This window comes from Tarenaya hassleriana, unplaced genomic scaffold (genome assembly GCF_000463585.1).
Source record: "Tarenaya hassleriana unplaced genomic scaffold, ASM46358v1 Cleome12, whole genome shotgun sequence".
NCBI lineage: Eukaryota > Viridiplantae > Streptophyta > Magnoliopsida > Brassicales > Cleomaceae > Tarenaya > Tarenaya hassleriana.
In genome coordinates this window covers 2,263,193-2,274,832 of record NW_010962392.1, presented here as the reverse complement: position 1 = coordinate 2,274,832, position 11,640 = coordinate 2,263,193, and the positions used below count along the sequence as shown (strand labels likewise).

At 38.7% G+C, this 11,640-nt stretch overlaps 3 protein-coding genes across 5 annotated transcripts in view; 1 reads left to right on the top strand and 2 right to left on the bottom strand.

Annotated features, from left to right (window-relative positions):
• Nucleotides 1-236: 236 nt before the first annotated feature.
• Nucleotides 237-3,357, bottom strand: LOC104806611 (ERBB-3 BINDING PROTEIN 1-like). Its single transcript, XM_010531595.2, has 9 exons — nt 3,126-3,357; nt 2,877-2,961; nt 2,609-2,758; nt 2,340-2,493; nt 1,291-1,506; nt 1,081-1,217; nt 886-977; nt 596-778; nt 237-447 (listed from the first exon to the last, which is right to left on the bottom strand). Exons 1-9 carry the CDS (start codon nt 3,217-3,219, stop codon nt 374-376), a joined length of 1,185 nt encoding a protein of 394 aa, XP_010529897.1. The 5' UTR covers nt 3,220-3,357; the 3' UTR covers nt 237-373.
• A 912-nt stretch (nt 3,358-4,269) lies between these two features.
• Nucleotides 4,270-10,225, top strand: LOC104806610 (AMP deaminase-like). 3 transcript variants are annotated; one of them, XR_770636.2, is made up of 20 exons: nt 4,270-4,758; nt 5,439-5,626; nt 5,722-5,890; nt 6,222-6,400; nt 6,490-6,541; nt 6,659-6,786; nt 6,865-7,044; nt 7,132-7,199; nt 7,377-7,519; nt 7,658-7,719; nt 7,975-8,088; nt 8,188-8,328; nt 8,440-8,592; nt 8,686-8,739; nt 8,821-8,931; nt 9,030-9,203; nt 9,365-9,445; nt 9,561-9,659; nt 9,737-9,871; nt 9,977-10,225. XR_770636.2 is itself a non-coding variant. In XM_010531594.2 (19 exons), the coding sequence occupies exons 1-19, from the start codon at nt 4,368-4,370 to the stop codon at nt 9,803-9,805; spliced, it is 2,556 nt and encodes an 851-aa protein (XP_010529896.1). In that variant the 5' UTR covers nt 4,270-4,367; the 3' UTR covers nt 9,806-10,225. The 3 variants fall into 3 exon arrangements, 1 of the variants encoding a protein (XP_010529896.1); XR_770637.2 differs by having other exon boundaries at nt 9,969-10,225; XM_010531594.2 differs by having other exon boundaries at nt 9,737-10,225.
• Nucleotides 10,226-11,199: 974 nt separating this feature from the next.
• LOC104807018 overlaps nt 11,200-11,640 on the bottom strand; it is a 3,336-nt gene continuing 2,895 nt past the window's right edge. The window contains exon 11 of the mRNA XM_010532127.2: nt 11,200-11,289. Coding sequence (XP_010530429.1) covers nt 11,200-11,289 — 90 coding nt within the window. The remainder of the gene's footprint in view (nt 11,290-11,640) is intronic.

The window sequence follows — 11,640 nt, the reverse complement described above, 5'->3', positions numbered from 1 at the left end:
GAGACCAAGACGATATGGATATATCGCTAAAAAATGGGTCAGATTGGACTAAAATTTTTCCAGATCGGGACCCGTTTTACACCCATTATGTACACCTCTATACAAGAATTTTCCCATAGCTCATATGGGCTCAATATGATGTGTTGTACAACAGTATTAAAAGGCCAGCCAGTTTGTAATTCTAAATCTGCTTAAACATGAGATTGAGAGAGAAGAGGAATAGCATTTGGAGAGTCTATGAGAAAGAACAAAATATTTAAAAAAAACATCTTTTTTTTTTTAAAAGAAGACATACAAAAGGAGAGTACCACAAAAATTCTCAACAAAGTATCAATGAAACAAAGAAGAAAGACTTCATTTCTCTGTCGGCTCATCATTCCTGAGCTCCTCCTCCGTTGGTTGAAGCATCCATTGGCTCAGCCTCAGCTTTTTCTCCAGCTTTCTTTCCTGCATTTTTTTCCAACAGACCAATCCGAGGCTCAGAACCCGTTATACGATCTAAACCCGCCTTTTTATCCGACTAATGAAAGCAAAAAAAAAAAAAAAAAAAAAAAAAAAAACTGGGCATGATTTCTAGATTGTTGTTTTTTTGTACCTTTCTTCTTCTTTCCACCACCTTTCTTCTTTGTTCTGATACCCAATGCTAACCAAGCTTTGATTTCAGAATCATCGGCTATTGTCTTTGTGGGTTGGAGCTCCTGAAGTGTATGAGACGTGATCCTGTCCGACCCATTTGGCATCAGCAGGACTGTGAATTTAATGTGGGCAACAAAATCACCTGAAATGACCACACCCATGATGACCATTGAACACATACACGTGATTAGTCCAATCATAGAGTAGAAAATCCGATTTATATTGTCACGGGTCTTAAAATTTTTTTACCGGGTTTCTCGTGAAGCACGGGATATGGCTCCAACAGATCATGGTTGACACACTCCACAAGCCCAAGCCTTGCCCTTTTCTCCTCCAGAACTCTGTATTTTTTTTTGGTATGTATCATCTCAGTAATGCAAGGTGGTTTAAAATGATGGACCTTGGAACCATGAGAAGAAGAGTGACAAAAAGCAAAACCAAAACCTTGCTGTGAATGGAAAATGTTGGAAATTCTGATTGATTTCGCTGAATATGAATCTGGAAGCCTTCATCTTAAGATGATAACTCCTATCTGGAGATCTCTTATAGACAGTCGTTTGCTTCTCATCTAATAGCTTCGGCTGTAGATATAAGATCATCAGAAGACAAGCTGACATATACAGCTCATCGAGATAATATCAGCAGTGCAATTACCTTCCCATCACCAGAGCTCGTTACAATATCTATCGAGTAAACTTCATTCTCTTCAAACTCCACATCTTCGACCCTTGTCTCCGGATTGGATACACTAAGGACAACCTTGTTTCCATCTATAACAAACCGCTTCATCTGGTGGCTAAGAACACCTTCTACTATTTTGCAGTCATAGGCTTCAGCCACCTTCTGAATAGCCTCACTTACTTCCTGGTTCTGTCACAGGAAGACAGGACATTTGGTTAATACCATCACTACAGTATTTTGGAATGTAAAACTGCATACCGATGACGCCACAGGAAGTAGATAATTCCCAAAATCAGAGTAACTATGACATAAAGCTTCATTTGGACAAGAATCCATAGCTTTATATGAAATATTCATCCTCAGGGAATCCAGAAATCAAAATTTACTGGAGGAGGTAGCAGAAAACAAAAATTAACCACAGCCTAAAAAACCTGAAGAAATTAAGAAGGGGTGAGAGAGAGCTCGGTTCTATCAGTGTATACTGATAGAACTAAGCTCAACCCATAATTAAATACTGTTTTCTTCACATTGAATTTCATGTCGAACAGGAAAAATGCTGAAACAGTTTCACAATATCTTTCTTGAAAAACAAAAAATAAAACACTGTAAAGGCAATAGTTATCAGCACAAGAAGCAGCAACCTTTTGAAGCCTTGAACAAGTGGAAATTTGATATTGGTAACATGGAAAAGAGGGACTTTAAAATAGAATCTCCTCGGTAAAGTTACCCCCAGAGAAATCCATTTACTCCTCAACTAATACTCAAAGAGAGAACTCCAATACAAGACAACATCCCATCAGAGTAACTATGACAAAAAGCATCAACTGGATGTAAATCCATAGCCAACATCATGTGTTCATCATCTGGGTTTCAGCAATTAAAGGCAATGATCCGGACACCAAATCTACTATTAGAATTTGTAAGAGGGTAAAGACATTATTCAGAACATATAGACATACATACAACACACACCCAACTATAAAAGAAAGAGAAGTCATTGAACAGAAACAAATGGAAAATACCTTCTTCCCAGGTCTCACGAGCCTCAAGGCAACTTCAGCGGCAGTGTTTGCAGCTGCAATAACATCAGCTTTACGCCCAGTAATTGGTCCTTCCTGAAGAACAACGGTATGAGCAACAACAGCGATGAACCCATCAATGTGACATCCCATATCACTGCATCAGATTCAATGCCAAAAAGGACATCAGAAACTCGTACAAAATACAAAAACGACATCAGAAACGGAAGCTAAGTACTAAAGACGAGACATGGGATACATAAATAACTTACATTTTCATCACATCACCTTCTTCCAATAATGTATCATCGCTGGCAAGCGGAGAGAAATGGCATACGGTGTTGTTGACAGAGATGCATGTTGGAAATGCGATACCTCGTTCGATCTTCTTCTTCACGTTCTTGTACATATTCCCTGTTTGCCTTTATCGAGAACAAGTAACACATAAAAGGAAGATTAACACATGCTACACATTAAAAAAAAATCATTGGTCAATAAAAAGGCCTCGTAAAACATAATTGGGCATAAACAAAATCTCACTCTCTGATAAACGCATCTCCTTTCTCGCAGATATCAACAATCTTGGCTTTCGGTTTGCATTCCGACACGACAAGCTGCAACGCCTCTGCCATTTTCCATACAGAGAATCACTCATCAGATACAGACTCAATGAAAAAACAACCATAAACTTCGAAGAGAACCCGATGAAATCGAAACCCGCGCGAACTGGAAATGACACTTAGTTTCGAGAAATGACCAATCGAATAGAGGAGAAATGGAGGGAATTACTGTTAACGATCTCGGCGGCGCTCTTGTACTTGGTGACAACCTCGGAAGAAGTGAGATCCAACTCCTTCTCCTCTCTCTCGTCGTCCGAACTCATCTCCTACAAGAGCCCAAAGAGATCGAACCAGATGGAGAGGAAGATATTCAAGAAGGAGAACTAGGGTTTAAGAAATGGCCGAGAGAAAGAGAGAGGAAGAGGATGGCTGAAGGAGACGCTAGGGTTTCTTCGACACTCGCTGTATCAGTTTTTATGTTTCCACCACGTGTCATTCAATTCTACTTCGGCCAACGGAAGCCTAAACCTTCAAGCCGCGTTCGGCCCATTACGTAAAATAAAGCCCATTTGTCTGGATTTTAGTTGGCCCATCTTAAGTTTAAGTTACATTAGATATTAATTTACTCTTATATTATATTATATTATATGCTATAAATATTGTAATAATATGATGGTAGATATCATTCATCGGTGATTTGTTCTATTTTTTTTTTTGTGAATTTTTATGCATTATTGTGCGTCTTCCAAGATATATATAACATTTGGCGGACACGCTCATGGTTTATATGCAGGAATCATGTGAATAAATTAAGTTACCATCATCACTTATTAAAAGCTTATATCCAATGTGGATACCGACGGAAAAAAATGTATAAACTCCTTTTTATTTCTGTACGCAATAATTTTTGGAGTATTATGAATATTCCGTATATCCGACGTACCAGATTTTTTAATACCATAAATCTATCACGAGGAACAGTAAACCGTAATTATACTCTGTTTGTATCCAAATAGTTACTTTTTTCCCCGGGCAGTAAAGAAAACTACAAACTAACATTCTAATGTATACACATATACATGTGTGTGTGGAAAATATGTGCTTTAGAATTCAAATTAGTTGTATTCATTCATCTATAAATTGTTACATATATTTAGTATATTCTGCTGTCACTATATCTATGTAATATTATATATTAATTGCAACCAAATATTACCTTATAATTATCAGAGCGTTAGAAAAAGAAATATAATATATTATTTCATGGAAGATTTGATTTTACATTTTTGTGTGTTTGTTTTGTACAAATATTGGGGCATGGAGGCACCGTCCTCTGAATGGGCCTATAAATAGCGAACGGAGGAAAGCAGAGCCGAAATTTTATTCTCTTCGTCGCCACTCAGTACGAACGGTTTCAGTGGGTTTCGTCTTCGTACTCTCCCACTTGGCACAGAGATTCTGATCGAACGCCATGGATTCGAGTGTCGTGCATCTAGCCATGGCGGCTCTCTTCGGAGCTTCCTTCGTCGCCGTCTCGGCGTATTTCATGCACCGGAAGACTCTCAACCAGTTGCTTGAGTTCGCCAAGGCGATGGAGAGGGAGAGAGAAAGGCAGAGGGAGAGGGAGTTCTCCGGAGGAGACTCACCGCAGCAACACCTGAAGAAGCGGCGGAGCAATGGCCGGAGGATGTCGAACGGTTACTACCGCCGCGGCTCGGCGTCGCTTCCCGATGTCACAGACTTTTCCGGTGGAATCGACGGCGGCGGAGGAGGAGGACGAGACGAAGAGAAGCGCGCCAACGGTCACTTCATCGACGACGGAATCCCGCCTGGGTTGCCGAAGCTTCACACTCCATCTGAAGGTATATAGTTTCTGATTGTTTATACAGAACATTCAATGATCGGGTTAGGTTTTGGGCCTTAGTTTCATTGGTGATTAAATACTTGTATCGTTTATGTGCTTCGAGTGGGAGAAACTGTGTACCAGAGATTGCTTGGTTTTGATGTTGCTGCTACAAAATGCTATTTGGACTTCATCGATGTGTTAAATCGGCGAAAGAATATGTGCTTTCTGGTTTTGATGTGTTGCTATTTTCCTTCCTGTCAACATTTCCTAGATGGTATCTGAATCTAGAAGGGATCATATTCATTTGGTCTCTGCAGTGTAAAAGGACTTTGAGGAAGAAGTCACTGAAAAAGATGTCTTGTAAATGGTAGTGGGCAGCTTTTCATACTTACACTATACCTTGAAGCATCTTAATACTGAATTTGTTTTACTCTCTTCTACTTGCATTCTTATCATCTGAAGGTTAGTACCACAAGCATCGATGTTCTTCTTTGAAAAAATTGGCTAAGGGAAATTGTGGAAGGGTGAGCTACTTTGTAATGGTCCTTTACATTGTTTACTTGCTACTAATGCATGTTTAGGTGAATTGCTACTTTGTACATGTGTCATGTTTTATGCATCTTAATACTGAATTGCTGCGTTTTTGCTGGATATGGATTGTCTTTATGTGTTTATGGTGATACCCTATATTTCCAGGCGCGGGGAGATCTTCTGTACTCGCGACTTCTACCAGGAAATCTGGAAATCTTATCAGACCCATTTCTCCAAAATCTCCTGTTCCTAGTGCCAGTGCTTTCGAGAGCGTGGAAGAATCAGACGATGAAGATAATATGACAGACACCGATGCTCAGGATGCTTCGTACTTGCTTGCCGATGGGGATGCTGTGAGTTGGTTAATTAATATTTGGCTATTTTTGTCGTGTCTGAGCAGGGAAAAAGTGAGGTGGTTTTTGGGCTTATACTTAAGCTATGCATGTAGACTGCAAATGACAACGGAGAACAAATAACCATGGCGGCTTCAAGCATTATTCGTTCCCACAGTGTGTCAGGTGACTTGCATGGAGTTCAACCTGATCCTATAGCAGCTGACATTCTGCGTAAAGAGCCGGAGCAAGAAACCTTTGTCCGCCTTAACATTTCTCCTATGGGTAAATGACCACTACTCTGATCACTTTTGTCGGTTGTCTCACCTAATTTCAGTCACTGTTGTGTACAATATATAGCTTTGCTTGAACTTTGGTACCTTCATCCTGTCATTGCCAATCATGGCATGCTTGTTTATGTAGAACCTGCTAGTTTACTACTAATCAAATATACCAAGGACTCTGAATATGAAAAGCGACTTCGAATAAAGGCGTTACTCTTTGTGAGAACTGAGACATTGAAGTCCTTAGTGGGTACCTGAAACTGTATGGATTACAACAGCTAGTGTTCAAGGGAAATGGTTTTCTAATGGCTCTTGCATATATTTTCCGCTAGAGGTGCCAACTCCCGATGAAGTTGAATCCTATAGATGTATTCAAGAATGCCTTGAGCTGCGGAAAAGGTATGTATTTGGAGAAGCAGTTGCTCCATGGGAAAAAGAAGTCATATCTGATCCCAGTACCCCTAAACCCAATCTGGAGCCATTCACGTACACTCCGCAGGGGAAATCTAATGTGAGTTAATGGTTTTACCCCGCCAATGTTGTGATGGACATGGAGCAAACTCAGATGAATCTGATTCTCCTTAATTTTATTTTTAACAGCATTATTTTGAGATGCAAGATGGTGTCGTCCAAGTGTTTGCAAATAAAGATGGTAAGAAGCTGAGGGTCGAAATTTAAACGCTTCCTTGTCCTGTTATTGCAAAGTTTGTTTGTGTTTACTCCTTTTGTTTTCTATTAATTGCCCCGTGTGTTGTTTCTCTGTTACCAGCAAAAGAAGAGCTCTTCCCAGTGGCTGATGCAACAACATTTTTCACCGACTTGCATCTTATACTTAAGGTCATAGCCACTGGAAATATTCGAACTTTATGCCACCGTCGTTTGGTGCTCCTAGAACAGGTAATGATTCTGGATAGATGAGATTGCCTGTTGATAAAAAAAGTTTCTCATGTTGATGGTGTAATTGTTTGATTTCAGAAATTCAACCTTCATTTAATGCTTAATGCGGACAAAGAATTTCTGGCTCAGAAAAGTGCACCACATCGTGACTTTTATAACGTCAGGAAGGTTGACACTCATGTTCATCATTCAGCCTGCATGAACCAGAAACACCTTTTAAGGTTTATCAAGTCAAAGCTCAGGAAAGAGCCCGATGAGGTACCATTTAAGCTATATGTTCTGGCAAGAGTCAAGACAATCTTTGTTCAGTTTGAGGTACTTATAGTCCCTTGCTTCTCTATTCAGGTTGTAATATTTCGAGATGGGACATATTTGACCTTGAAAGAAGTTTTTGAGAGCTTGGATCTGACTGGGTAATGGCATATTTATCTCTTCTTTTTCAGAGAACTTCTAAGAATAACTAGTTTAATGATTTAATCTACTTCATCTGGCTTCAAAATGGTTCAATACATTTAGTCTACTTCTTTGTGATGCGTCCTTTAAGATCCGAGAAGTAACAATCCTCTTCCTCTTGTTCAAACTATGAACAGGTATGATCTGAACGTCGATCTTTTGGATGTTCATGCAGACAAGAGTACCTTTCATCGTTTTGACAAGTTCAATCTTAAGTATAATCCTTGTGGTCAAAGTAGGCTAAGGGAGATTTTCCTTAAACAGGATAATCTCATCCAAGGTAATACTGTTACTATCTTAGTCATTCCGTCTAACATTGTTAAATTGTTTAGTGCTTCTGTCATGCACTCCTATATAACGGCAACTCTCTATGACTCTGGTTTCAACACAAACCCGTTGGTCCTTCTTTTTTATACAGGCCGCTTTCTCGGTGAGATAACAAAGCAAGTCTTTTCAGACCTTGAAGCTAGTAAATATCAGGTAAGCAGCTTGCCCTCTAAAACCTGCACACATCGCACACTGATATTTGCTGTAGCCCTATGCATTAAGAAGAAACGACACGTAACGAAAGAGCATCTCATCCCTTTTTTATGCTTGATGTAAACTTTCATGGTGCTAATGTGATGCATCAACTTGATTCTGAAGATCAAATTTAAGAGTTTATGTTAGTTTTTTCTGCCTGTTTGATAAAAACGACTGTATTGTTCTTCCTGATGGTTTCTGTGAACGCTGCAGATGGCTGAATACAGAATATCTATATACGGCAGAAAAATGAGTGAATGGGATCAACTGGCTAGTTGGATTGTGAACAATGATTTATACAGCGAGAATGTTGTTTGGTTAATTCAGGTTGCCATCTCTTTGATGTTTTCATCTGCATAGTATGCTGATGCTTTCTCTTTCATATTTTTTCACTGTACTAAATCTTCCTCTTTATTTGCTCACTAGCTTCCACGTCTGTACAATGTGTACAAGGAGATGGGTATAGTGACATCTTTTCAAAACATCATTGACAATATATTCATTCCGCTATTTGAAGTTACAGTGGATCCCGATTCGCATCCCCAGCTCCATGTTTTCTTGAATCAGGTTTACATATATACATACACACATATATGCTGATTCTTCTATCTGTATGCCCCATTGACAATATATATATTCATTGTTTGACCGATGGCTGTCCCTTGTTTTGTATTTCAGGTGGTTGGGTTCGACCTGGTGGATGATGAAAGCAAACCAGAAAGACGTCCCACAAAACACATGCCCACTCCATCACAGTGGACTAACGCATTCAACCCTGCATTTTCGTACTATTTGTATTATTGTTATGCTAACCTCTATGTGCTAAACAAGGTACCATTTCTTGCCGGTTTCTTCTGCAACTTTATTTTTGTTATCGTATAATCTCTTTGATCCAAGGATATCATATCTCTTATCTTCCTTCAGTTTCGCGAGTCAAAGGGCCTGACTACCATCAAGCTACGACCTCATTCTGGGGAGGTAATCGGCAATTTCTTCTTTCTCATCATATATCCATGTTTTTTTTTTCAGTTAATGAAATTAACGTCTGAAAATTTTCAGGCTGGGGATATCGACCACCTTGCTGCTACATTTCTCACCTGCCATAATATTGCTCATGGAATTAATCTGCGGAAATCTCCGGTGCTTCAGTATCTCTACTACCTGGCACAGGTGAGAGGACCTCTTCCTTGGTTTCATTGGCCTACTCTTCACTTTTTTATATGATGAGAACATCAAGCCAACTATTCCAACCTTTTTTTGTTAAATAGATCGGTCTGGCGATGTCTCCTCTGAGCAACAACTCTTTGTTTCTGGATTACCATCGAAACCCATTTCCCATGTTTTTCCTAAGAGGTCTCAATGTTTCCCTCTCTACCGACGACCCTCTCCAGATTCACTTAACTAAAGAGCCTCTTGTGGAAGAATACAGCATCGCTGCCTCAGTAAGTCTTTAGTCAATAGCTCAGAAAATCGAAATTATAATTTATCATCGACTCATTTTGAACCCCATGGAGAGAGAAACTTCAGCAGAAAATCGTGTGACGCCTGGAATTTTCTTTTTGATACCAAAGTAAAAGAAGACCCTTGCTTCTTGCATTACCAGGTCTGGAAGTTGAGTTCATGTGATCTGTGTGAGATAGCTCGTAACTCGGTTTACCAGTCAGGTTTCTCACATGCCCAGAAGGTAAAATACCAAATATGAAAACACATATTATAGGATGAAACGCCCACAAGGTTTCATCTCCTTTTTCTTAACAGTTTCTGATTGTTTATATAATATTTTTAAATCTCTCTTTTAGTCACACTGGCTGGGAAAAGATTATTACAAAAGAGGACCAGACGGAAACGACGTTCACAAAACCAATGTGCCTCACATCAGGGTGGAATTCCGTGACACGGTAAGTATGGATGGTATACATACGTAGGGTTAATACGTAAAATGATCACATACTGTGTGTGTGTGTGTGGGATGCAGATATGGAGATTGGAGATGCAACAGGTTTATCTAGGCAGAGCTCATATCCCTGATGAAATCATCCCTTGATTCACTCAAAAGCTATTAGAGATGATGATGATGAGTTCATACATACGAACAAGCCGAAATCAGAAGGTAAGTACCCAAAAACATTCTCTCTTACTACAAATCTTGTCTGATTTCTTTAGCTCTAGTCTCTGGACGATTTACACCAACAGGCCTTTAACATAAGTTTTGCAGTGACAGCGGCAATGAATGAATAATGTCCCATATGGATTTGCGCACACACTGAGAGAGTGAGAGTGTAGTTTTTTTTATGGTAATAAAATGACTTTTTGTCCTGAGAGGGTGTATTTATCATATTCAATTAAATCTGCGGCTAATAACCCAAACTGTGATTCAGCCGATATTTATATACAAGTTTGTAGAACTGATAGAGGACTATGTTTGGTGAAATTCCGTATATTTCGCATTTTTCTTGCAACGTTATTTTTATCCATTGTCACTTTCAATAGAATAATCGATGTACTCGCTAAAGAGGGGAAGTTTGTGGAAATTAAGGAATTTTACGAGGAGATAGATCCGAAGAGGTTTAGTTCTAAACACTATTGCTTATATTTCATTGATCAATGGTTTTTGTCTGTAGAGTTGTCTTGACAAGGCGGAACAAATGTTCAATTATATGGTTACCAAAGGATGTTTCAAATGCATTAATTTTTAATTCTATGATAAATGAATACACATGGCCCTATTGGCCGATAAAGGTATAAATCTCTTTTATGAGATGTCTCGAGCAAGATTGGTAAGCAACTTTGATGTTGTCCAAAAGCTTGTCTTGGAGATACAATATAAGGGTCATCATCTTGTAAATTCTGCTTGATGTTTTTTATACGAATGGAAAAACGGACAAGACATTTGGCCTATATAATAAGTTGAAAAAGAATGGGATTGACCTCCATATATCTTTTCGTTATGTCATGACGCATGTTTTGTACAATGCACATAGAGTTGATAAGGCGTTGGTACTATTTAATAGTTTTATTGATAAAGGGGTGAAACTGCTTGTTATCATGTATGATGATCTCTGTATTTTTCACTATATGAAGTTGAAAAAGGTAATTGGGAAAATGAAAAAGGGTGGTTGTTTTTTCTAATGATCATATATATAATGCATTGATCAAGGGTTGTCTCAAAAATTGCTCTGCATCAATGGTTATCGAACTAGTACAAGAAATGCGGAGCTATAGATTCATAGATGCATCGATTTCAAATATGATAATAGATATGGTATTTGAAGGTAGATTGGAAAAGGGGTTTTTGGATCTCATCTCTTAGTAGTTGTAAGTACTAAACATAACAGATGGACCGACCCGAAACTCGCATGAAAAATTCACCCGAAACTCGCATGAAAGATTCGGTGGAGAAAGAGAGAATTCAAAAGGGAACTCAATGAATCTATACGCTCACGATCTCTCCATTCTCGATTTCAACCACGGAATCTCCGATTCCTTTGGGTGAGCCTCTCTTAGATCTGACTTTAGATGTGTCGTCTCCTACAGATTCGTTCTTTCTTTCAAAACCATAGATACACACTTGTTCACGTGGGCCCTGGTTGCTTTTTTTTTTTTATAATGGATCTAAATCAAATCTACCAATCATTTACACTTTTGTCAATTATCATATCATATGAACACATATATGTCGTATTCGTATCTTTCTTATTTGCTATTTACGAATCATTCATGAAAATAATACAACACCCATGATAGTGATTTAAATAATGGACATCAAAACTTCGAAACAAGTCAGAAGCATATAAGAGGATGGATCAATTGAAGAGCTCTATAATTGTCGACTCTCTCTCTCTCTCTCTCTCTCTCTATATATATATATATATATATATA

Bases quoted from the DNA above. Each gene is read 5' to 3' on its own strand.
- LOC104806611 (XM_010531595.2), bottom strand. From the start codon at position 3,219: ATGAGTTCGGACGACGAGAGAGAGGAGAAGGAGTTGGATCTCACTTCT. The intron at 2,494-2,608 runs GTAAGTTATTTA...AATCTGATGCAG, and splicing joins GAAGGTGATGTGATGAAAAT to TGATATGGGATGTCACATTG. The intron at 1,507-2,339 runs GTATTTTCCATT...TTCCTGTGACAG, and splicing joins TCGTGAGACCTGGGAAGAAG to AACCAGGAAGTAAGTGAGGC.
- LOC104806610 (XM_010531594.2), top strand. From the start codon at position 4,368: ATGGATTCGAGTGTCGTGCATCTAGCCATGGCGGCTCTCTTCGGAGCT. The intron at 8,089-8,187 runs GTTGCCATCTCT...TTTGCTCACTAG, and splicing joins ATGTTGTTTGGTTAATTCAG to CTTCCACGTCTGTACAATGT. The intron at 9,446-9,560 runs GTAAAATACCAA...TCTCTCTTTTAG, and splicing joins GTTTCTCACATGCCCAGAAG to TCACACTGGCTGGGAAAAGA.